A 21570-nucleotide genomic window follows, 5' to 3' on the forward strand; every position below is an offset into this window, starting at 1 on the left:
TGATCTCTGTCTGTCAAATAAATAAATGAAATCTTTAAAAAAAAAATTCTCTTGGGGCGCCTGGGTGGCTCAGTGGTTTGGGCTGCTGCCTTCGGCTCGGGTCATGATCTCAGGGTCCTGGGATCGAGCCCCACATTGGGCTCCCTGCTCCGCAGGAGGCCTGCTTCCCTCTCTCTCTCTCTCTCTCTCTCTCTCTGCCTGCCTCTCTGCCTACTTGTGATCTCTGTCTGTCAAATAAATAAATAAAATCTTTAAAAAAAATTAAAAAATTAAAAAATTAAAAGAATTCTCTTAAAATACCAGTTTTGTATTATTTTTCTGAATTTTGCAATGTGCTATTTGTTAGCTTTTTTTAAAGATTTTATTTATTTATTTGACAGACAGAGATCACAAGTATGCAGAGAGAGAGGAAGGGAAGCAGGCTTCCTGCTGAGCAGAGAGCCCAACGACTTGACCCCAGGACCCAGGCGCCCCTATTTGTTAGCCCTTAAACTCTGTAATATGTTGTGATTTATTTTCTTATTCTAAACAAATATTCACTCTGATGTCTAATTTTGTTTCATAATACCTTTTCTTTTTCTTAATAAGTGCTCTCTTCCCACTCCCCAAAATTGTGTAAGGTCCAAATCCCCCAGACTTTGTCTCTACTGTTCCTGGCATAGACACATCTGGACTTTGCTGAGGCCATAATGAAAAGCCCAAAGAGGGGTGGCTGGATGGCTCAGTGGGCTAAAGCCTCTGCCTTCCACTCAGGTCATGATCCCAGGGTCCTGGAATCAAGCCCCACATTGGTCTCTCCACCCAGCGGGGAGCCTGCTTCCTCCTCCCTCTCTCCGCCTGCTTCTCTGCCTACTTGTGATCTGTCTGTCAAATACATAAATAAAATCTTAAAAAAAGAAAGAAAGAAAGAAAGAAAAGCCCAGAGAACACAGGGCAGGGGCTCCTGCAGAGTTCAGTTGGTGGAGCCCACAACGCTTGATCTCAGGGTTGTGAGTTCGAGCCCCACCTTCGGTGTAGAGATTACTTAAAAATAAAATCTTAGGGCGCCTAGGTGGCTCAGTGGGTAAAGCTACTGCCTTCGGCTCAGTTCATGATCTCAGGGTCCTGGGATCGAGTCCCACATTGGGCTCTCCACTCAGCAGTGAGCCTGCTTCCCCCTCTCTCTCTGTCTGCCTCTCTGCTTACTTGTGATCTCTCTCTGTCAAATAAATAAATGATATCTTTAAAAAAGAAAAATAAGAATAAGATCTTAAAAAAAGAATAAAGGGCATACCCCATGAACAGGTAAAGGGCTAATACATGCAATAATACTATAATAAAATCCCTGATAATTCGCCACTTAGAAGAAAAACACAGGTTTCCACTTTGAAAGGAGATGGGGCAAAGTTCTAACCAATAGGAGTATGCAAATTCCAGGTTCCCATAAAGGAATAGGGTGTGTCCTCTACTTCTTCAACACTCTGAAGATGTTCACCAACAATATGCAAGGGGTCTTGGTCTCTACTTCCACGGAACAGCCCTATCAGTCCCCAAAGGAGCCTTGGTCCACTTAGACCCATAATACTACGTGAGCGAGTAATAAAGTTTGTACCTTGTTTAAGCCCCAATTGTTGTAGATTGCCAATAGGCAGCTGATCTTACATCCTAAGTGATACAACAACCATAATGATAACATAGGGTTCTTTTTTTGTTTTTTAATTTGACAGGCAGAGATCACAAGTAGGCAGAAAGGCAGGCAGAGAGGGGGGAAGCAGGCTCCCCAATGAGCAGGGCGCCCGATGCAGGGCTCCATTCCAAGACCCTGAGATCATGACCTGAGCCAAAGGCAGAGGCTTTAACCCACTGAGCCACCCAGGCACCCCTAACATAGGGTTCTTAATTGTTTATAAAATTCTGGTGTCTCTTATCAGTAGCTGCTGGTGAGGGGGTGGGGCAGGGAAAGGTCATCAGTTTGACCTTTTCTATGAGGATCCTGAAGCCGAGGATGTTGACTGACTTGCCTAGGAGCATGTGGAGGAAGGTCCCAAATACCACTACCTCACCAATGGGGACAAGTGCCAGGTGGAAGCCACAGTGTGCACATTGGGCATCAGCACGGGTGATGAGTATGCTGGCTCTCCGCTCTATTTATTTATTTATTTATTTATAAAGATTTTATTTATTTATTTGACAGAGACAGACAGAGATCTCAGGTAGGCAGAGAGGCAGGCAGAGAGAGGAAGGGAAGCAGGCTCCCTGCTGAGCAGAGAGCCAGATGTGGGGCTTGATTCCAGGACCCTGGGATCATGACCAGAGCGGAAGGCAGAGGCTTTAACCCACTGAGCCACCCCCCCCCCCCCCCCCCTTTTTTTTTAAAGATTTTACTTATTTGAGAGGGAAAGAGAGAGAGAGAGCACCTGAGCCAAAGGTAGGCACTGAGCCAACTAAGCCACGGAGGTGCCCTGAATTTTTGCTCTTAATATTTACACCTATTCTATTTGTAAACTCCTAGAGTAGGGACAGTTTACATCCTTGTTTTTTTCTTGTCTTCTTGTACTTTTCGAAATTTGTTGTGGCACATGGAAAGGAATATAGAATTGGGGGGGTTCCTGCTTCAAAAATAATGCGTCTCTCCCCTTGTCCCTCTTTAATTTTCTCCTTTCCTCAGGGATTCAGTTTAAAAAGCCATCAGGTGTGGCTGCAGAGCAGGGCCTGGCCAAGGTCGGTACCCACTGGAGGGCAATTGAGCATGGTGGCAGCGCCAAGAGAGTCAAGAAATTGGCCACATGCAAGGGAATCTGGCAAATAAGTAAATCCGCTGGGGTTAATGGGAACCAGATGTCTCATCTGTCAGGGAAAGGAATTATAAATATGAAAAACGGGAACACCAAAACCAACCCTGAGATGCTGGGTCGACAGTGGAGGAATGGGGGCACCTGGGTGGCTCCGTCAGTAATCGTCTGCCTTTGGCTAGGGTCCTGATGCCAGGGTCCTGGGATTGAGTTCTGCGTTATGCTCCTTGCTCAAAGGAGAGCCTGGTTCTCCCTGATGTTCTGCCTGCTTGCACTCTCTCCTTCTGTCAAATAAATAAATAAAATCTTAAAAAAAAATTATTTATATATTTGACAGAGACAGATCACAAGTAGGCAGAGAGGCAGGCAAAGAGAGAGGAGGAAGCAGGCTCCCCGCTGAGCAGAGAGCCCCTCCCCTCCCCCTTTGGAGCTTGATCCCAGGACCCTGGGTCATGACCTGAGCTGAAGGCAGAGGTTTAACCCACTGAGTCACCCAGGTGCCCCAATAAAATCTTTTTTAAAAAGATTTTATTAATTTTTTTGACAAAGAGAGAGTAAAAGAGAGCACGCATGGGGGAAGAGGCAGAGGGACAAGCTGGCTTCCCACCAAGCAGGGAGCCCAATGTGGGGCTCAGTCCCAGGACCCTGGGATCATGACCTGAGCCAAAGGCAGCTGCTTAACCAACTGAGCCACCCAGGCATCACAGTAAAATCTTCAAAAGAAGAAGAAGAAGAAGAAGTAGTGGGATATTTACATAGTTCTCAGTCTCTCCTGACAAAATACTATTCATTACGAAAGGTTAAGGAAGAACTACTTTATAATAGAGAAGCCTGGTAGACACCGCCTAAATAAATGATCCAAGTCACTGGTAATAGGATAACACAATGTCATTACCTGTCACCTAATGGCGTACAGTGAGAAGGCCACAGCGTCCGAGTCTGTGCATCACCTGGATCTAATTAGGAGGAAACATCAATCCTTAATTAAGGGACAGCCCACAAATTAACTGGACTAAAAGACTGGAACATGTTAAGGGTGCAAAAGTCAAGAATGGAGTAAAGTGGCGGGGTGCTGGCTGGCTCAGTCGGTGGATCCTGTGACTCCTGATCTCAGAGTTGTGAGTTCAAGTCCCCTGTTGGGTGTAGAGGTTATTTAAAAATAAAATATAGGGGCCCCTGGGTGGCTCAGTGGGTTAAGCCGCTGCCTTCGGCTCAGGTCATGATCTCAGGGTCCTGGGATCGAGTCCCGCATCGGGCTCTCTGCTCAGCAGGGAGCCTGCTTCCTCCTCTCTCTCTGCCTGCCTCTCTGCCTACTTGTGATCTCTGTCTGTCAAATAAATAAATAAAAAATCTTAAAAAAAAAAAAAATAAAATAAAATAAAATATATATATATATTTTTTTTTTCAGATTTTATTTATTTATTTGTCAGAGAGAGAGCGAGCACAGGCAGACAGAGAAGCAGGCAGAGACAGAGAGAGAAACAGGCTACCTGCCGAGCAAGGAGCAGGATGTGGGACTCTATTCCAGGACACTGGGATCATGACCTGAGCCGAAGGCAGCCGCTTAACCAACTGAACCACCCACGGGACCCTAAAAATAAAATCTTAAAGGAGCACATGGGTGGCTCTATCGGTTGAGCAATGGACTCTTGATCTCCACTCAAGTCTTGGTTCATGAGTTCGAGCCACGAGTCGGGCCTTACACTAGACACGGAGGACTACCGAAACTAAAAAAAAAAAAAAAAAATTTTAATATAAACAAAAAAAAAGAGTCTATGGGTGTTCTTAGTAAAATTCTTGCAAGAAATTCTGTGAGTTTCTATTTATTTATTTATTTATTGTTATTTTTTAAAGATTTTATTTATTTATTTGACAGACAGAGATCACAAGTAGGCAGAGAGGCAGGCAGAGAGAGAGAGGAGGAAGCAGGCTCCCTGAGAGCAGAGAGCCCAATGCGGGCCTCGATCCCAGGACCCTGAGATCATGACCTGAGCCGAAGGCAGAGGCTTTAACCCACTGAGCCACGCAGGCACCCGAGTTTCAAATTATTTAAAAAATAAAAATAAAATCCACACACAACAGAAAATATAAACAGTGAGTTAGATGAGTAAATCTTTATGCCTTCCAAGTCCATCTCACCTGCTGACCATTTGTTTGACTTTGGGAAATCACTTTCCATTTCTGGGTCTACTTTTGCTTATTGGCACGTGGGAGATTTGGATGTGAGCAAATAGTCACGTTGGTTTTTCTAGCCCAAAGGGGATAGCACCTTACCTCTCCCTCTGTCCCATTGTGAAGAAAAAATGAGGCATGACTGAGTACAGGGGCTCCAGGGGCTCTGAGGGTCCTTGAGGGACTTAAGTCTTCCTCCTCTACCATCTTTGAGTGTGTTCCTGGTGTCTACACAACCCCCCCACCCCGCTTCCGCTGGCAGGTTGAAAGGCAGGTCCTCTGGGAGCGTGACTTGGAATTGCAAATGGGTTTAAGGAGATTCTCACCCTTCAGTGCGAATTCACGGAGATCACCTGGAGGTGTTCGTTTCACATGCAAATTCCTGGCAAATCCCCCCTAATACTGGTTTAAACCTGTAGGGATTTGTCTGCCACCATTATTATTCTTTTTTTTAAAGATTTTATTTTTAAGTAATCTCTACACCCAGAGTGGGGCTTGGGTTTAGAACCCCGGGATCAAGCGTCACATGCTCCACTCCAGCGACTGAGCCAGCCAGGTGCCCCGTCTGCCACCATCATCAAACCAGATGTGAACCGACCCAGGCTGGTGTCCCTTTTTTTTTTTTTTTGGTGATAAAGGTTTTATTTATTTGTTAGACAGAGAAAGACAGGGAAAGATAGAACACAAGCAGGGGGAGTGGCAGAGGGAGAAGCAGGCCTCCCACTGAGCAGACAGCCCGACAGGGAGATTGATCCCAGAACCCTGAGATCATGACCTGAGCCCAAGGCAGACGCCCAACAACTGAGCCACCCAGGAACCCCCTCCCCCCACCACGTCTCCCTTCTGGGCTTTATTTTTCCCAACAACACTATCACCATCTGACATGCAATGTGTTTTCCTTGTTCAATGTCTTTTTCTCCCTACCCTATAGTGTAATTACCAGACAGGGGTAGGGGGTGGGGAGGGCAGGGGCTTCTGTTTATTCTGTTCACTGCTGTATTCCCAGCACAACGCCTAGAATGAATATGTGGGTAACAGGTGCTCGGTAAATGGTTGTTCAATGAGAGAATGCATTTCCAGGGGGGTGCATGTGATTTTTAGGAAGGAAGAAGAAGGGGAAGAGGAAAAACATTTCCACAAATTCGTAACCAACTTCCATTTATGTCTGCTTAGCCAAAACCATGTTACATTGCTGCAGGAGAGTCTAGCAATATGAATATTTTTAGTTGGATACACTGTTCTTTTTTTTTTTTTTTTTTTAAGATTTTATTTAACAGAGAGAGAGCATAAGCAGAGGGAGTAGCAGACAGAGGGGGAGGGAGAAGTAGGCTCCCGGCTGAGGGAAGAGCCCCAATGGCTACGGGACTGATCCCAGCACTCTGGGATCATGACCCAAGCCTAAGGCAGCTGGTTAACCAACTGAACCACCCAGGCGCCCTATGCTCATCTCTTTGAGCAATTTTTATGAATAAGGAAGAAGGGAAGAATGGATATTGGAAAGACAACCTATAGGGTCTACCCCATGCATCTGTACTTGACCTAATGGAGTAGAAAGAATCTCTGAGGGTGTTAATTGTGATGCAGGTGAGCCTTGGACCATGTCCTAAGAAAAATAGCCAGAATAATAGGATGGCTGCAGAGCAAACTTTCTTTCCTTTTTTTTTTTTTTCCCCAAGATTTTATTTATTTTTTTGAAAGAGAGTAAGAGTGAGCATGAGAGGGGAGAAGGTCAGAGGGAGAAGCAGACTCCCCACTGAGCTGGGAGTTGGAAGTGGGACTCGATCCTGGGACTCCAGGATCAGGAATGGAACCAAAGGCCACTGCTTAACCAACAGAGCCACCCAGGTGCCCCAGAGCAAACTTGCTTTCTTTCTTTTTTTATTCCGAAGATTTTATTTATTTGACAGTCAGAGATCACCAGCAGGCAGATAGGCAGGCAGAGAGAGAGGGGGAAGCAGGCTCCCTGCTGAGCAGAGCCTGATGCAGGCTCCATCCCTGGACTCTGGGATCATGACCTGAGCAGAAGGCAGAGGCTTAACCCACTGAGCCATCCAGGCGCCCCAGAGCAAACTTTCTTAAGCCATCATGGGTGACGGATGCACACGTCATGGATGGCTCACAGTCACAGACAGCTGTGCAGACCACACTCCATCCCCAGAACTACCCCCAGCATCTTCTTTGAGACAATCTTTATTTCCACTCCCCCTCCATACGCATGGTTACAGCCACAGAACTTTCGGAGGTCTTGGTCAGATATCGTGTTTCCACCCGCCTGACCCTAACCACTGAACTGGAATCACATTCTCATGAATCTGGCACTGGGAGTGAGATTCTAAGTCTCTCTGGGTGACTGGATTGTGTCAACAGAGAGCTGCTGCTGGCAGATGTATATTCTACGTCACGAACTGGAGTAGCCGAGGAAAGAGCTCGAACCCCACAAGGAAGAAGTTGGGTGAACTAGAGAGGGTCTTTGTGGCATTTGAGTCCCCGGGACTCGATTATTCCTGAGCACTGGTTCTGTCCTTGCCCTCGGGGTCCACGGCACACTTTTCTGTGTCCTTATTTCATTCAGGCCATTTTAAATGAATCTTTAGTATGCCCAAGAGTTTCCACTAACACACATCCCGGCCTCTGGAGATCAGGGGCTCAGTCTTGGAGGAGGAGGTGAAACATGGCGGCTTCTTTATCAACAAACAGTTAGCCAAAGATCCCGGGGCCAAGGGAGAGTTTCTACCCTCTGGCTTTTTTGTGAAGCTCTAGAAAACCACCTGTGTCAGCCATACAGGTGACCCCTGACTGCTAACAGGAGAAAGCGAGTGTTTTTTTTCTTCTTCTTCTTTTTCTTTCCTTCTCTTTCTTTTTCAAGGATTTTATTTATTTGACAGAGAGAGAAATCACAAGTAGGCAAAGAGGCAGGCAGAGAGACAGTGGGAAGCAGGCTCCCCGCCGAACAGAGAGCCTGATGCAGGGCTCGATCCCAGGACCCCGGAACCATGACCCCAGCCCAGAGTCAAAGGCAGAGGCCCGACCCTCTGAGCCATGCAGGTGCCCCAAAACAAGTGGTTTTAAAAGAGGACCTCTACGTTCAGGTTCTGAAGATTTGGTTTTAATTCTGACCACTCCCCTTCTATCCCTGGCCTTCGCTACTTATAAAACACACAGGGTACCTATCATTTTCCTGAGGAACAGCTGAGCTTGAGGGGTGGCACAGAAGGGAAAAACAAAACAAAACATGGGCTTTAGAGTGTGGAAATCCAGCCTCGTCACTACCCACATGTCTTGAGCCAAGTTAGTTCGTTTTCCTAAATTCCATCTGTGAATCAGCGACAATACCTTCCATGGGGGAGGCTGAAGTGAGCGTGCACGGGGGTGAAGGACCTAACCCAGCACCTGGCAGAACTCCAGCAGCAGAGCCATTCCAGCCCTGACACTCCAGGCTGGAACAGGGCAGGTGGGCAAGGAGCCCTTCAAGGGGAAGGTTGACCAACTGGTCAACCACAGTGCTCCCCGAGGGCCTTCTCCTCCCCGGAGGTAGGGGCTTTGTGTTTGTTTGTTAGCAGCAATGACTTTTCATTTCCCATAAGGCCTCCATGCTCCAGGAAACCAACAGCCAGAACCCAGATGGAGGGAGGGAAAGAAGCCCCGGGAAGAGAGCCGAACGGGATATTAAGTTTTTTTTTTTTCAAAGATTTTTATTTATTTAGGGATATTAGTCTTTTTTTTTAAAATATTTTATTTATTTATTTGACAGACAGAGATCACAAGTAGGCAGAGAGGCAGGCAGAGAGAGAGGAGGAAGCAGGCTCCCTGAGGAGCAGAGAGCCTGATGTGGGGCTTGATCCCAGGAATCTGGGATCATGACCCGAGCTGAAGGCAGAGGCTTTAACCCACTGAGCCACCCAGGCGCCCCAGGATATTAGTTTTTTAAACCATTTTAATTCCATGCCCACGATGTGCCAGCCACATCTATGTGCTTTACACACATTACTACCCGCTTTCATCTCTCCTGACTGATCAATGGAGGGGCAGAGCTGTCACATGGTGATCGACAAGCTAATCTGGACATCCAGGCTGTTCAGACACCTGCTAACAGCTCAGAATGAACGGGATCGGGACTGTTCACCCGGAACACGAACAGCCATTGCCATGGCTTTCACACAGACTTCAGGCTAGAGCTGGGACCTTCCTCCAGGCCTTGTTGGGCACATGAGTCCCCTTTAAGCTGCCCATTCTTCCCCAAGGTCCTGATAGCTGCAGCTGAGATCTGAAAACTCCCCAAGCCCTCTTGGAAAAACAAGGAAGAGAGAGAAAGGAGAAAGTGCATAAGCAAGTATAAAGAAGTAAAAAGGGAAGAGAAGGCAGGCAACCAATTCTGTGACGATACTCATTCCTTTATTATCGACTGTGTTAATTTGGACAGGGCTGGGCAGCAGGCTGCCGGCAGCACCAAGCTGCAGGTGCGTTTCAGCTCAACAGAGAGGCCTCATCTGAAGCCAAGGAGCCAGAGGGTAATGTTTTTTAATATATATTTATATATTACATACGTCCCCGTATAGTCATATGTATAGAGTGACAAGAATGGGCCACTGCATTAACTGTTGTCCTAAATAAAGACCATAGCAACAGACACAGAAATATGGTCCTCATCAAGGCCTTCACTTTGTCAATCAAATGTTCGATACATCAAAAGGGAAAGGAGAGAGACAGAGAGACTGAGATCCAACCACCCCGGTGGTCCTGTTCCCAGCATATCTTACACTGAGTGTCGAGTGTCCCCCAAGTGTAGAGCGGAGGTAAACACACACACACACACAAGAACACGCACACACACACGTACCAAAGCCACAGGCAGGAGCTCCTCCTTCGACACACCTCGGGCCCAGCCCTCGGACCGGGGGGGTGGTGAAACTGGGTATTTTGTGCTCTAAGACTGTGAGGGTCAAGTGACCAGATGACGCAGAGTCGATGTGTCCAAGTGATGAATGGGGGTGACACGTGCTGTTTCATCCACAAATAGGAAAGGTCAGCGGGAGAGGCTGTTCAGTGTAGGCATGACGTCCCTTGGTGCCCAGGCCGCCTGGGGGATTTCTACACATAATTCCTGTCCCAGACACAGTCAAACCTCTGATCCGAATCCTGAGTCTCAAATAATCTCTTGCGCTCTGATGAAGAATGGTGTTCCCCTGAAGGACAGGAGCAAATGGCAATTGAGTTGTCCAAGCATCTAGTTGTTGTCATTTCTGTCATTTTCTATGGCAGAAATGACAGCATCAGTGAAGGAAACCAAACCATAGCTTGGTCCCTAGAGCAGAACTTGAACTGTGCAAGAAGGGTTCACTTCCTGATGGAACAAGAGAAGACCCAGGTAATCAGCCCCCATCCCTGCCCCACCAAATGCAAGCATCTCTGTCAGTTTCATGCTTCTGTCCCAATGACTAAAATCCTTTTATTTCTGGGAACCAGAGATTCCCACTATGAGGGCATTTTGAGATCTTAAATCACTTGTTTCTTTCGTAATTGCCTGTTTATTCCTCTACCAAAATATACACTTACAAAGTAAATCAATGAAAATTAATCTTTCTATCTTTTTTTTTTTTTTTGGTCAAAACTTACTTACTACTTGAGATAACTGGAAACATTTTCAGATGTCACAAAAGGAAGTGGGGAGCATTTCCCTAGGGACTAATTTGCACAACGCTGAAGAAAGGATCCGTTTTCAACAAAACAGTGCTTGACAAACGGGATACAGAAACTGGCGTTAATTAGCAAAGCTCGCAGATCGGGCCTGGGTCTCTGTCTCCTGTGCTACGTGAAGGGGGAAGCAACAGATTCCGGTACCTTTGTGTAGCCAGAGGGAGAATGACATTGATTCCTGCCACCCTGAACTGGGCTCCAGGCAGCTGCAGAGGAAAAGGACCACAGCAGGAAGGAGCAGCATCTCAAAAAACGGGGAGTTGGCTTGATCACTTGACCCAAGTTATTTCTCCGTGGGGACAGAAACGAAGGGACTCAGAGACAGGACTTCCTTTGATGACTGTCCGTGTTGTCTCCATTACGGTTTCGTTTTCTGCAGGTCCTGAAGGGGGGCCTCCACCGGTCGGTTCACAATTCCCATCCAGAGGTTGGGACAGTGGCCAGGAAGCAGAGCTGGGTAAGCCATGAGTTTTTGCCGAAGCCGAAGAGCATGGGCTGTGTCGGTGAGGTCATGTAAGTCCTTGAAAAGGAGCCCAAGAGGCCGAAAGAGGTTATCTGAGGTCCGGAGAGGGAAGTGCAGGCCTCTGTTCGCTGGGAGCACAGGCCCAACGCTGTCGGGACATCTCTGGTCCTTTGTGGACATCGAGCGTTTTTCTAGTCCCAGAAACTGCTCACGGTCAGCTGGAGGAGATGGATGATGGAGTGAGACAGGTAGAAAGAGTGCTCTCTCCTCAGGCCCTGGCTACCTTCCCTTCTGGGAGCAGCTGACAGAGAGGAGCTTGAGGTCTGACACAGGGGTGGGGGGTTCTAAAGTCAGAAGGAAAGGAGGCTCTGTAGTGACCACGGCAGGCTCAGGCGAGGGCATCTCCCCCAAAACCGAACTCCACAAATAAATAACATTAATTAAATAAAGGAGGCTGAGAAGAGCGGGCCGACGCGCGGTCTGCCAGGGTCTCGCCCCCTCACACATACGCACACGCACATGCACACACACGCACGCACACTGAGTGTCAGGTGAGACGATCCAGGGTTGGCTCCCCGTCCCAGGAGGCTCTTGGCCGGGCAGCCTGACGGAAGGTTGTCACTCATGGTCTAGCACTGTTGTGGGGCGCAGAGCAGCGGAGGCCAGTGAGGCCTGTGGGGTAGAGGCTGGAGGCCGCTGAGGAGTCTGGCACCTGCAGAGGGGAGGGATGAGGTGTGAGAATGGGGAGGCTGAGAAACAGCAGGAAACCGAGAAGTGAGGACTGGCCTTTGCCTCATTCTGTTGCTGTGGGAACTCTTCCCCGAAGACCCCAGTTATCCCTTCCCCCAACCCTTAATGCCTGGCAGGTACAACCAAAACCCTCCTCAGCCTCATCCAGCCTCTGTGGTCTCTGTGCCTCCTAAGTCCCCTGCCCACTCTGAGCACAGGGGTACTGACCAGGACCTGGACTTTCGAACTTTAGATGTGGAAGGTCTTTCCAGAAAGCTGTCCAAGCGCATGAGCCTCTCCATGTGTAGCGCGCGGGGATCTTGTTCTTGGTCATGAGAGAATTCCATCTCAAAGACAGCTGGGGGGGACACATCCAGCTCCAGGAACATGATGTTTTCAGCCTGTGGTGGGAACATCAGAGCAGATGTGAGCAGCGGCCCTGAAGGTTCCATCTCTTCGGCACTCCGTTGATATTGGGGATAGCAGAGGTGGTGAGGTAGGCAGAGCAAGCAGAGATTATGAGCATCACCTCCCTTGGGCTCCCTCTCCTTCCCTCCCTTCTATTTCCCAGCTTCTTACCCTGTACCTGGGGTGGGACCCCATTGCCATAGCAACCCGAGCATACTGGCTGATAGGCCTCTTGTAGCCCACTGCGGACGTTGGACGCTTCTTCATTTGGCTGTTGTTGCTGTGGGGGAAGAGGCTATATTAGAGTGGGTTTCTTTTGAAATGGGGGAAATGATACGAAGAATTAAGTATCATTCAAAGTAGGCAGGAGGTTCTGCAGATACTCCACAGGAATGTTCTTCTCTTTGTTTTTTTTTTGTTTTTTTTTTTTAAGATTTTATTTATTTATTTGACAGAGAGAGAAAGCGAGAGAAAGAACACAAGCAGGGGGAATGGGAGAGGGAGAAGCTGAGTGGGGAGCCCCACGAGGGGCTTGATCCAAGGATATTGGGATCATGACCTGAGCCAAAGGCTGATGCTTAAGGACTGAGCCACCCAGACGCCCCTCTTCTCTTTGTTCTAATACAGCTGGACAACTAAAAACTATCATAACCCAAGAAACCATATATTTCTTTACTCTTGTATTTTTTCTGTCCCCGCCCTGCCCCTCACAGTAAAATGGTTTGACTAAGGGCTGAAATGAAGAAAAGAAATCCAATCTTCTTTTAGCTTTCAGATTCATAGGCTGATCTCACAGACTATGCAAAACCATTGACGATGAGTGGCTCTTTTCGGTTTTCTTCTTAAGAGTCCAAAAAAAAAAAAAAAGATTAAAAAATCAGGCTTGAAATGCAAGGGTCCCAAAATAGCCTAAACAATCTTCAAAAAGAACAAAGTTGGAGGGTTTGCATGTCCCAGTTTCAGAACTTAATACAAAGCCTACAGTAATCAAGGCTCTGTGGTACTAGCATAAGGACAGACATGGAAATCAATGGATTAGAATTGGGAGTCTAGAAATATATCCTTATATCTACAATCAGTTGATTTTCTATAAGATTATCAAGACCATTCAATGGGGAACAAACAGCCTCTTCAACAATCCGTACTGGGACAACTGGATGTCCAAAGGCAAGAAAAATGAAGTTGGATCGTTACCTTGTATCATCTATAAAAATTAACTCAAAATAGATTACAGACTTAAATGTAAGTGCTAAGAAAAAAGTCTGCATTTCCAACAAAATGTTAATAGTTATTGTCTTTGGATGGTTTGATTACAGATGATTTTTATTATCTTTATGCTATTCTGCAAAATCTAAACTTTTTTATAATGAAAATATATCACTTTATATCTAATTATCTCAGATATTCAGAAAAGTATAAAAATAATTTATGTACACTTAACATTCAGCTTTGTCAAGTCATCTGTTTCACATTTTGTTATACTTACATCAAATTTTTTTTAAGAGATAAAGTGTAAGCAGTTTTTTTTTTTTTTTAATGTAAGCTGTTTTTAAATCTCCTGTCTCTCCCTCCCCAGAGTTAATTACTCTCTTGAATTTGCGGTGCTAATCAACACAGTGCATGTTTTTATAGTTATTTATATATGTGGATATTCATAAACAATATACATGGGTATTTGTATGCCTATTGCAAAAATTTGAACGTGTGATATACGTACTGCATTTTCTTTGTGCTCAACAAACTTTTTTCTTTTAGATTTATCCACATACCTCTAGATTAGATTATTAAAGTTTTGTTTATATTAACCATTTTAAGGTTGCAGTATAACATCATATATATTTATGTATATGTATAATATTCTCTTGTTAATGGACATCTAGGTTGATTTTTTTTTTAAACACAGTGCTGTTGTGAACATTTCTGTATAGATATCTTTGAGTACATATTCAACAGTTTCCCTGGGGTATACACCTAGGAATGCAATGGTTCCATGGTAGGGTATGTACATTTTCAACTTTGCTAGATATTGCCAAATTGTTTTTCAGATTGGTTATGCATTTGAACACTTCGTTGCTTTCTATCCTAGCCATCTCACAGGATAGCAGACTTCTTCCTTTCAGCAGTTTGATGAATGTGGCCTATTGCTTTTATTATCCAAATAAGCAAACCAAGATAGGAAAGAAATCCACAAAGTATTTCCATTAAAACAAAGTAACACAGGTTTTGGAGTAAGACCTATCTGAGTTCAAACTTTGGCTCTGCCCCTTAAAGCTGTGTTACCTTTCAAAGTCACCAAATACCTCTGAGACTCAGCTGTGTCACCCCCCCACCCCCCACCCTGTCACACAGAACTGCTGAGATGAAGCAAGACAAGCACTTAGCAGAGCACACAGCAAAGGCTCAACCCCCCAGCAGCTGGGAAGATGATTTATTCTCCATTCAACTTGATAATTTCAGGCAGAGATACAAAGGAGCAATGCAAAAAAAAAAAAAAAAAAAAAAAAAAGCCAAAAGGCAGACAGAAGACAGAAGAGGAGAAGAAACAGGCGGAGTACTTCACAGATAGGACATCCTGTCCTTGAGGAGTGGAACGAGCAGTGCAGGGGCTGAGGGAACGGTGCCTGCCTTCTGCAGCAGAGAGTACCCAACAATGTCATTCTTGTGGTTCATTTTATCAAGCATGTAAGAGAGTGCTGGACCCCACCTAGGGGTCCCCTCTGGCCCTACTTTATGGGTAAAAACAGGGAAGGATGGAACTGTAGAAGCCCCAGCTCACTCTGCAGCTGTGTGGTCCCTGGGGCAGGGGGGAGGGGTGCGGGGGGGGGCAGAGGTGCAGGGGTCTGGGCGGGGGAGGGTAGGGAGGCTGTGCATAAGCACAGCAGCAGCCCTGACAACTCCAGGAGAGAGGGGGAAAATTAGTAACATCACCTCTTATTTCTACGGTGCATCTACACATCCCGTTTGAACTTGGCCACAATCTCCCGAGGTGTACACAGGGCAAAAAAATAGCCTGAGGCTCGGGACAAGCAAAATGCCTTTGGATTAGGAAGACGTTTGGAACTGGATCTGCCCAGATACTCTTTTTAGGATGCTGCTCTGTGTCTCAGGAGGACACCAGGCCAGGCTGGGGCTGGGAGCGTCTGCAAGCTCTGGGAATAGGACTGGGGGACAGGGCTGGGAGAGCCGAGTGGTGGATCAGTGCAAATTGGCAGCCTGACCCAGTAAAGATGCCAGGGCTATTCTGGGTGGCATGCGGGAAGAAGGGGCTGGGGGAGGGGAGTCTGTAATTGGGACACCAAATTTCCCATCTACTCCCTCTTCTGCCCCAGGCCTACTTTCCATGATTGATCCCTCTCTAGTAAGAGGCAGTGGCTGACTGCCCAGAGCAGGGGCCTGGCTCTGCCTAAAAGCCCCCTCCCAACAGGGATCCACAGTAGTTACATGCTGCGTAGATACTAAGACTTGTCCTATGACCCACCCTTGCTGCTATATGGCTGCTATCACAGTATTTTTTTCCCCTTAATACTAATAAAAAGTGATCTCTCAGCTCTTAGGGGCTAACCCCGATGTCATTATCAGATGTTTGGTTTCCCCCCTTTTTCTCTTTTGTGCTGCAAACTGGCATCCAACATCATAGGGAGAGTTTTCTTTCCAGGTCATGCCCAATCCTCTGCCACAGCGAGCCTGGTCTCTTCGATCTAGTCCCTGTGTCCCCGCAGGCCAGCAGTCCATCAGGCAGCATTCCCTGGCATGTCTACTGACCCCCCCCCCTTTTTTTAAAGATTTTTACATTTATTTTAGAGAGAGAAAACACGAGCAGGGGGAAGGGCAGAAGAAGAGGGAGAGAGAGAAAAACCCCAAGTAGACTCCCCGAGGAGCACAGAGTGGGACTGGATCCCAGGACTCTGAGACCATGCCTGGAGCTGAATGCAGCCGCCCAGCCAACTGAGCCACCCAGGCCCCCCTAAGCGGTATAACCTGCTAGAAAGGTAACTTGGCAGTATGTTCTAAGATAGACAAAATGTTTATACTCCTTCATCAGATCCTGAAATTTTCTTCTAAGAAAGTCATCTGGGAGAGCCTGGGTGGCTCAGTTGGTTAAGTCAACTTCACGGGTGAAGCAATTTGGGTTCACAGAGGTTTAAAAACCTTTCCCAGGGGTGCCTGGGTGGCTCAGCTGGGTAAATGGCTGATTGTTGATCTCAGCTTAGGTTGTGATCTCAGAGTCCTGGGATCCAGCCCGAGGCCAGTCTTCACGCTCCGCAGGCAGTCTGCGGCCCTTACCCCATGCTCAGTCTCGCCCTCTCTCCCTCTCAAGTAAATAAAATCTTTTTTTTGGGGGGGGGGATTCCATTTACTTATTTGATAGAGCATGATCGCAAGTAGGCGGAGAGGCAGGCACAGAAGCGGGGGGGAAGCAGGCTCCCTGCTGAGCAGAGAGCCTGATGCGGGTCTCGATCCCAGGACCCCGAGATCATGACCCAAGCTGAAGGCAGAGGCTTAACCCACTGAGCCACCCAGGTGTCCCAAATAAATAAAATCTTAAAACAAAAACTAAAACGTTTTCCAGGCCACAAGTAAGTAGCAGAACAGGGACTAGAATTCAGAATGTTCTAAACCCCAAGTCCAGTCTCTTCCTACTGCACCATGATGCCTTTGAAAAGATTCTAGGGTAGCTGGGGTTGCAAAGGGCCAAGGGCTAAAGTCACAAATAGAATTTTATGAACTATGAACCAATGGCTACAGTCATTGCCAAATATAAACCCCTAGAAGACAATTTTGTATAAATCCAATGAAAATTAAAGTCTATAATAAGAGGGGCGCCTGGGTGGCTCAGTGGGTTAAAGCCTCTGCCTTCGGCTTAGGTCATGACCCCAGGGCCCTGGGATCGAGCCCCGCATCGAGCCCCGCATCGGGCTCTCTGCTGGGCGGGGAGTCTGCTTCCTCCTCTCTCTGCCTGCTTGTGATCTCTGTCTGTCAAATAAATAAAATCTTTAAAAAAAAAAAGTCTATAATGAGAAACTAAACATTCAAGGTCATATTGTACAGTAGTTTTTGCTGGAGCTGGCTGTGAAACTGGTTTCTCAGTTCAAGTTTCTTTCAAAATTGTTTGTGAGGATAGAAGGCACCTTACCTGTGATTCAACCAATGGTGATACAGAGATGTTGGAGAAAAAAGAAAACGGGGTAGATTTCCCAAATAAGTACATATGGGCGTGTTTTAGGAGTTGCCTGGCGGGTGTGCCTGGCTAGCTCAGTTGGTTAAGTGTCTAACTCTTTTCTTTTTAACTTTTTTAAAATTTTAATTTTTTAATAAAGATTATGTATTTATTTAACAGAGAGAGACATATAGTGAGAGAGGAAACACAAGCAGGGGGAGCGGCAAAGGGAGAGGGAGAAGCAGGCTCCCAGCTGAGCAGGGAGCCAGATGTGGGGCTCCATCCCAGGACCCTAGAATGTGACCTGGACTGAAGGCAGATGCTTAACGACTGAGCCACCCAGGCACCCTGAGTGTCTGACTCCTGATTTTGGCTCAGGTCAGGATCTCAGGGTTGTGAGAGGGAGCCCTGCATAGGACTCTGCACTGGGCCTGGAGCCTGCTTGAGATTTTTTTGTTGTTGTTGTTGTTTTAAGATTTTACTTATTTATTTGTCAGAGAGAGAGCAGAAGCAGGGGGAGCGGCAGGCAGAGGGAGAAGCAGGCTCTTGGGTGAGCAAGGAGCCCAATGTAGGACTCGATTCCAGGACCTGGAGATCATGACCTGAGCCAAAGGCAGATGCTTAACCGACTGAGCCACCCAGGCGTCCCACTTAAGAGCCTTTCTCTCCTGCTCCCTCTGCCCCTGGCGTGCTGTCCCTCTATTTCTAAAATAAAACTAAACCAAACACACCCCCCCCAACATACCCCTGCATGCAGTTTGGGGGGCAACTCTGTGCAAGTTGAAGTCAATATGTAGGGCCTGATTCTTCCCAAAGATTTCTGTAAAGAAAACACTACACAGATATGCCCCAGTGGGAAGCTTTTGAGAAATGATCAATTTTCAGGCTTTCTTTTTTTTTTTTTTTTTTTTTTAAAGATTTATTTATTTATTTATTTGACAGAGAGAAATCACAAGTAGATGGAGAGGCAGGCAGAGAGAGAGAGAGAGAGGGAAGCAGGCTCCCTGCCGAGCAGAGAGCCCGATGCGGGACTCGATCCCAGGACCCTGAGATCATGACCTGAGCCGAAGGCAGCGGCTTAACCCACTGAGCCACCCAGGCGCCCAATTTTCAGGCTTTCTGATGGCAAGGAAAACACCTTTTCTCTCTGCACTACTCTCCTCGAGCAAGACAAGACGGATGGTGGGGAAAAGAGGAGAGAGAGAAGAAGGGGGAACAGGGCCTCAAAAGCAACTAAGCTCTCCTGTTCTGCCCAGAACTGTTTGGTGTGGGGAGGAGGGGGTTGAGGCACACAAAGAGCAGGTCAGGAGCACAGCTTCACCTTTAAAGCCAAAGAGACGGAGACAATGGGCTAGGAAAGCCAGCAGGCATCCGGGGTATATGGAAATTCTTTGCACTGTTCTTGCAACGCTCAGTTTTCAAAATAAAAAGTTAAAAAACATGCCTTCTCAGAGTCTCTCATCTCATCTCTATCTAATGTAAAGAAATTCCTCAACCTGCAAACTTTTTTCTTTTCAAAGCTTTTATTTTGGGGGCTCCTGGGTGGCTCAGTTGGTTAAGCACCTGACTTCAGCTCACATCATGATCTCAGGGTCCTGGGTTGAGTCCTGCTCACAGCAGGGAATCTGCTTCCTCTTCCTCTTCCTATGCCCCTTACCCTGACCCGATCTCTCTCTAATAAATAAATAAAACCTTATTTGTTTGTTTATTTGAGTGATAGAGAGCACAAGAGGGGAGAAGGTCAGTGGGAAAAGCACACTCCCTGCGGAGCTGGAAACCTGATGCAGGACTGGATCCTGGTACTCTCTGGGATCATGACCTGAGCCAAAGGCAACAGAGCCACCCAGCCGCCCAATAAATAAAATCTTTAAAAAAAATTACTTTTAAGTTATTTCTATACCGAACATGGGGCTTGAATCCACAACCCCAAGGTCAAGAGTTGCATTCTCTACCAATTGAGCCAGCCAGGCACCCCTGTAAAACTTAAGTTGAGAAACTCAGAATTCTAACTACAAAATCAATAACCCTACAAATCAGAAGCCTCACCAGCATCTCTCTCCAGCAGAGGGCACTAGAGTAGTGGCTTTCAAGCTGGGCTTCCTTTCAGAATCTCCTGGAAGCTTTGCGTCAAGTCCAAAGGGACACCATTGAAAAGTCCTCTATTCATGAACTTGCCACTTACAAAGCTGCAATGTGTAAGCTTGGGTAGGGCCAGCCTTTTAGACAGCAGATCGATTAAATAGGCATCTGATGTTTTGGGGAGAAGCCAGAGACCTTTATAGCTAGCTTCCCACCTAGTGTTGGGGAGAATCCTGTGCTATCTTGTCATTAATATTCCTAAGATAAAGAGAGCAAAGAACCCCCAGGAAAGTGCTTTGGTATTCAGCCTCCTAAACAGCCCTGTACAGATTTTCAGTTAAAGGACTGTGGTTGGGCTGAGTGAGGCAGTCAGTCCCTCTGTTGGGTTTGAGGAGCATCTTATTCTTCAAGCCACCAGCAGGGGGAGCGATACACCAAGTCGGCGGATGCAAACTGTCCCTTCCAGCTTGGCTGTAGAGAAACAGGTGGAAATGCTGAATCACCAGGCTGAGCTGCTTGACCAAGCCTGGGTCACACCGCTATCATTTCCTGATCTGATCACTTCCCTGCATTCCTGACCGGGCTGTGAGCTCTGACCGTGTCTGATTTACCTTCAGTCCGGAGAGTCCTGTACACAGTGCCCAACACAGGAAGGCAAATATTAACTATTGTTGCTGTTTTTGGCAGCCGATGAATGAATCTTCTCCAGACTGACCGGATGTTGTCATTCACTGGGACTGCCAAAAGGCTGAGACGCTCTTCCCTTCCTTGGGTCCCTCACGGGGCACCTGAGACATTTTGTTTTGGGCAGAACACCCTTCCTTCGTGAAGACGCCTACGTTGGAGAAATCCATCCTCCACCTGCATCTTTCCTACCCATCTCCAAATCCACAGAAAACCGCTGTCACCGCAGACCCCTGGCCGCCCCCAACCTGGGGTGCGCCCAGACCAGGCGGTGAGGGACTCACACTCCGGCGGGCACAAGTGGCTGGAACTTCCACTGTTCCTCCTCACAGTCCAGGAAGAGCCGGTTCATGATCTTGTTCTTCTCCTCAGGGGGTATGAAGTTCTCGATGATCAGGTACCTGGGAGCAGGAATGAGGTAGAGATGGGAAACTGGGGAGGGAGAGACCACAGGGGGCATGCGAAGGTTGGAGCAAGATGTCAAGAGGCAAGTCAAGAGGGAACAGAGGAGACGGAAAAACCGGACAGCTGGAGAAGTGAGGATCCCTACAGCAATCACAAAACTTGAAACCCCTGCTTCTGGGGCAAAGACTGTGGACTCAGGGCCCAAGGGGTCACTCCTGGCCAGCACCCAGCATGCACTTCGGGAGACTCATCGCTGCGGCCGGGCAGAGGAAGGAGAAGGAAACAGAGGCGGTATAAGCAACTCGTCCTCCCCCCTCAGACACATTTTATTCCTAAGGGATGTGGACTCCTGGGGGAGTAGACGGCTGGAACGAGGCCTTGAGGAAGGAATAAGCCCCTCAGAGAGAGGCCAGGTAATGATGGACAGCGGAGGACCAGCAATGGGAAGAGGAGGGGGCCCTACTTGAGCTTGAGCTCCCGGGTCTGCTCATTCTGCGCCTCCTCCAGGTCCTGCCGAACGCGGATGTACTCGTCGTGCTGGTCCTGGATCTCTGCCTTCACCGCCTGCAGCTTGGCGTAGAGCTGTGCGGGGACAGGCGCCGCTCAGAGGCTGCGCCGTGGGGTGACGAGGCCCCTGTCTCCCGGCCCAGACCCCGATGCTGCAGGCTCAGGCTCCACCAGCAGAGTCCAGGGCGAGGCCCCTGCCTCCTCCCTCCTGCCCTACCACAGATGAGGGCGGGGTTTTCAAAGGGCCACCCTGTCCCTCCTCCCCTAGGACCTGTTACCTGCTCCCTCTCCGAGGCTGTCACCTTGTGGAAAACTGAAAGGGACCCGAGAGACATTTTAGTCCCAACACCCTCTTTTGGTAGAGGAGGTGACTCAGGGACACAGTTGCTCAAGGTCACACCACTAGTTACAAGAGTCTGGGTCAGGACCCAAGTACAGAACTTCCGTGCCGGAGTCCTGGAGGGAAGGGGGCCTAAGCCAGTTTGGAAGGTGACCTGTCC

At 47.6% G+C, this 21570-nt stretch overlaps 1 protein-coding gene across 2 annotated transcripts in view; it reads right to left on the reverse strand.

Annotated features, from left to right (window-relative positions):
* Positions 1–9313: 9313 nt before the first annotated feature.
* Positions 9314–21570, reverse strand: part of KIF3C (kinesin family member 3C) — a 35410-nt gene continuing 23153 nt past the window's right edge. The window contains exons 4-8 of one of the 2 annotated variants that reach the window (XM_059405279.1): positions 21027–21145; positions 20443–20559; positions 12409–12517; positions 12064–12230; positions 9314–11812 (exon numbers count right to left, since the gene is read on the reverse strand). In XM_059405279.1, the coding sequence (XP_059261262.1) occupies positions 11719–11812; positions 12064–12230; positions 12409–12517; positions 20443–20559; positions 21027–21145 (606 nt within the window). In that variant the 3' untranslated portion in view covers positions 9314–11718. Of the gene's footprint in view, positions 11813–12057; positions 12231–12408; positions 12518–20442; positions 20560–21026; positions 21146–21570 lie in introns of both variants that reach the window. The other variant, XM_059405278.1, reaches the window with a different exon arrangement.

The sequence above is a fragment of the Mustela nigripes genome, chromosome 7, assembly GCF_022355385.1.
Source record: "Mustela nigripes isolate SB6536 chromosome 7, MUSNIG.SB6536, whole genome shotgun sequence".
Lineage (NCBI taxonomy): Eukaryota > Metazoa > Chordata > Mammalia > Carnivora > Mustelidae > Mustela > Mustela nigripes.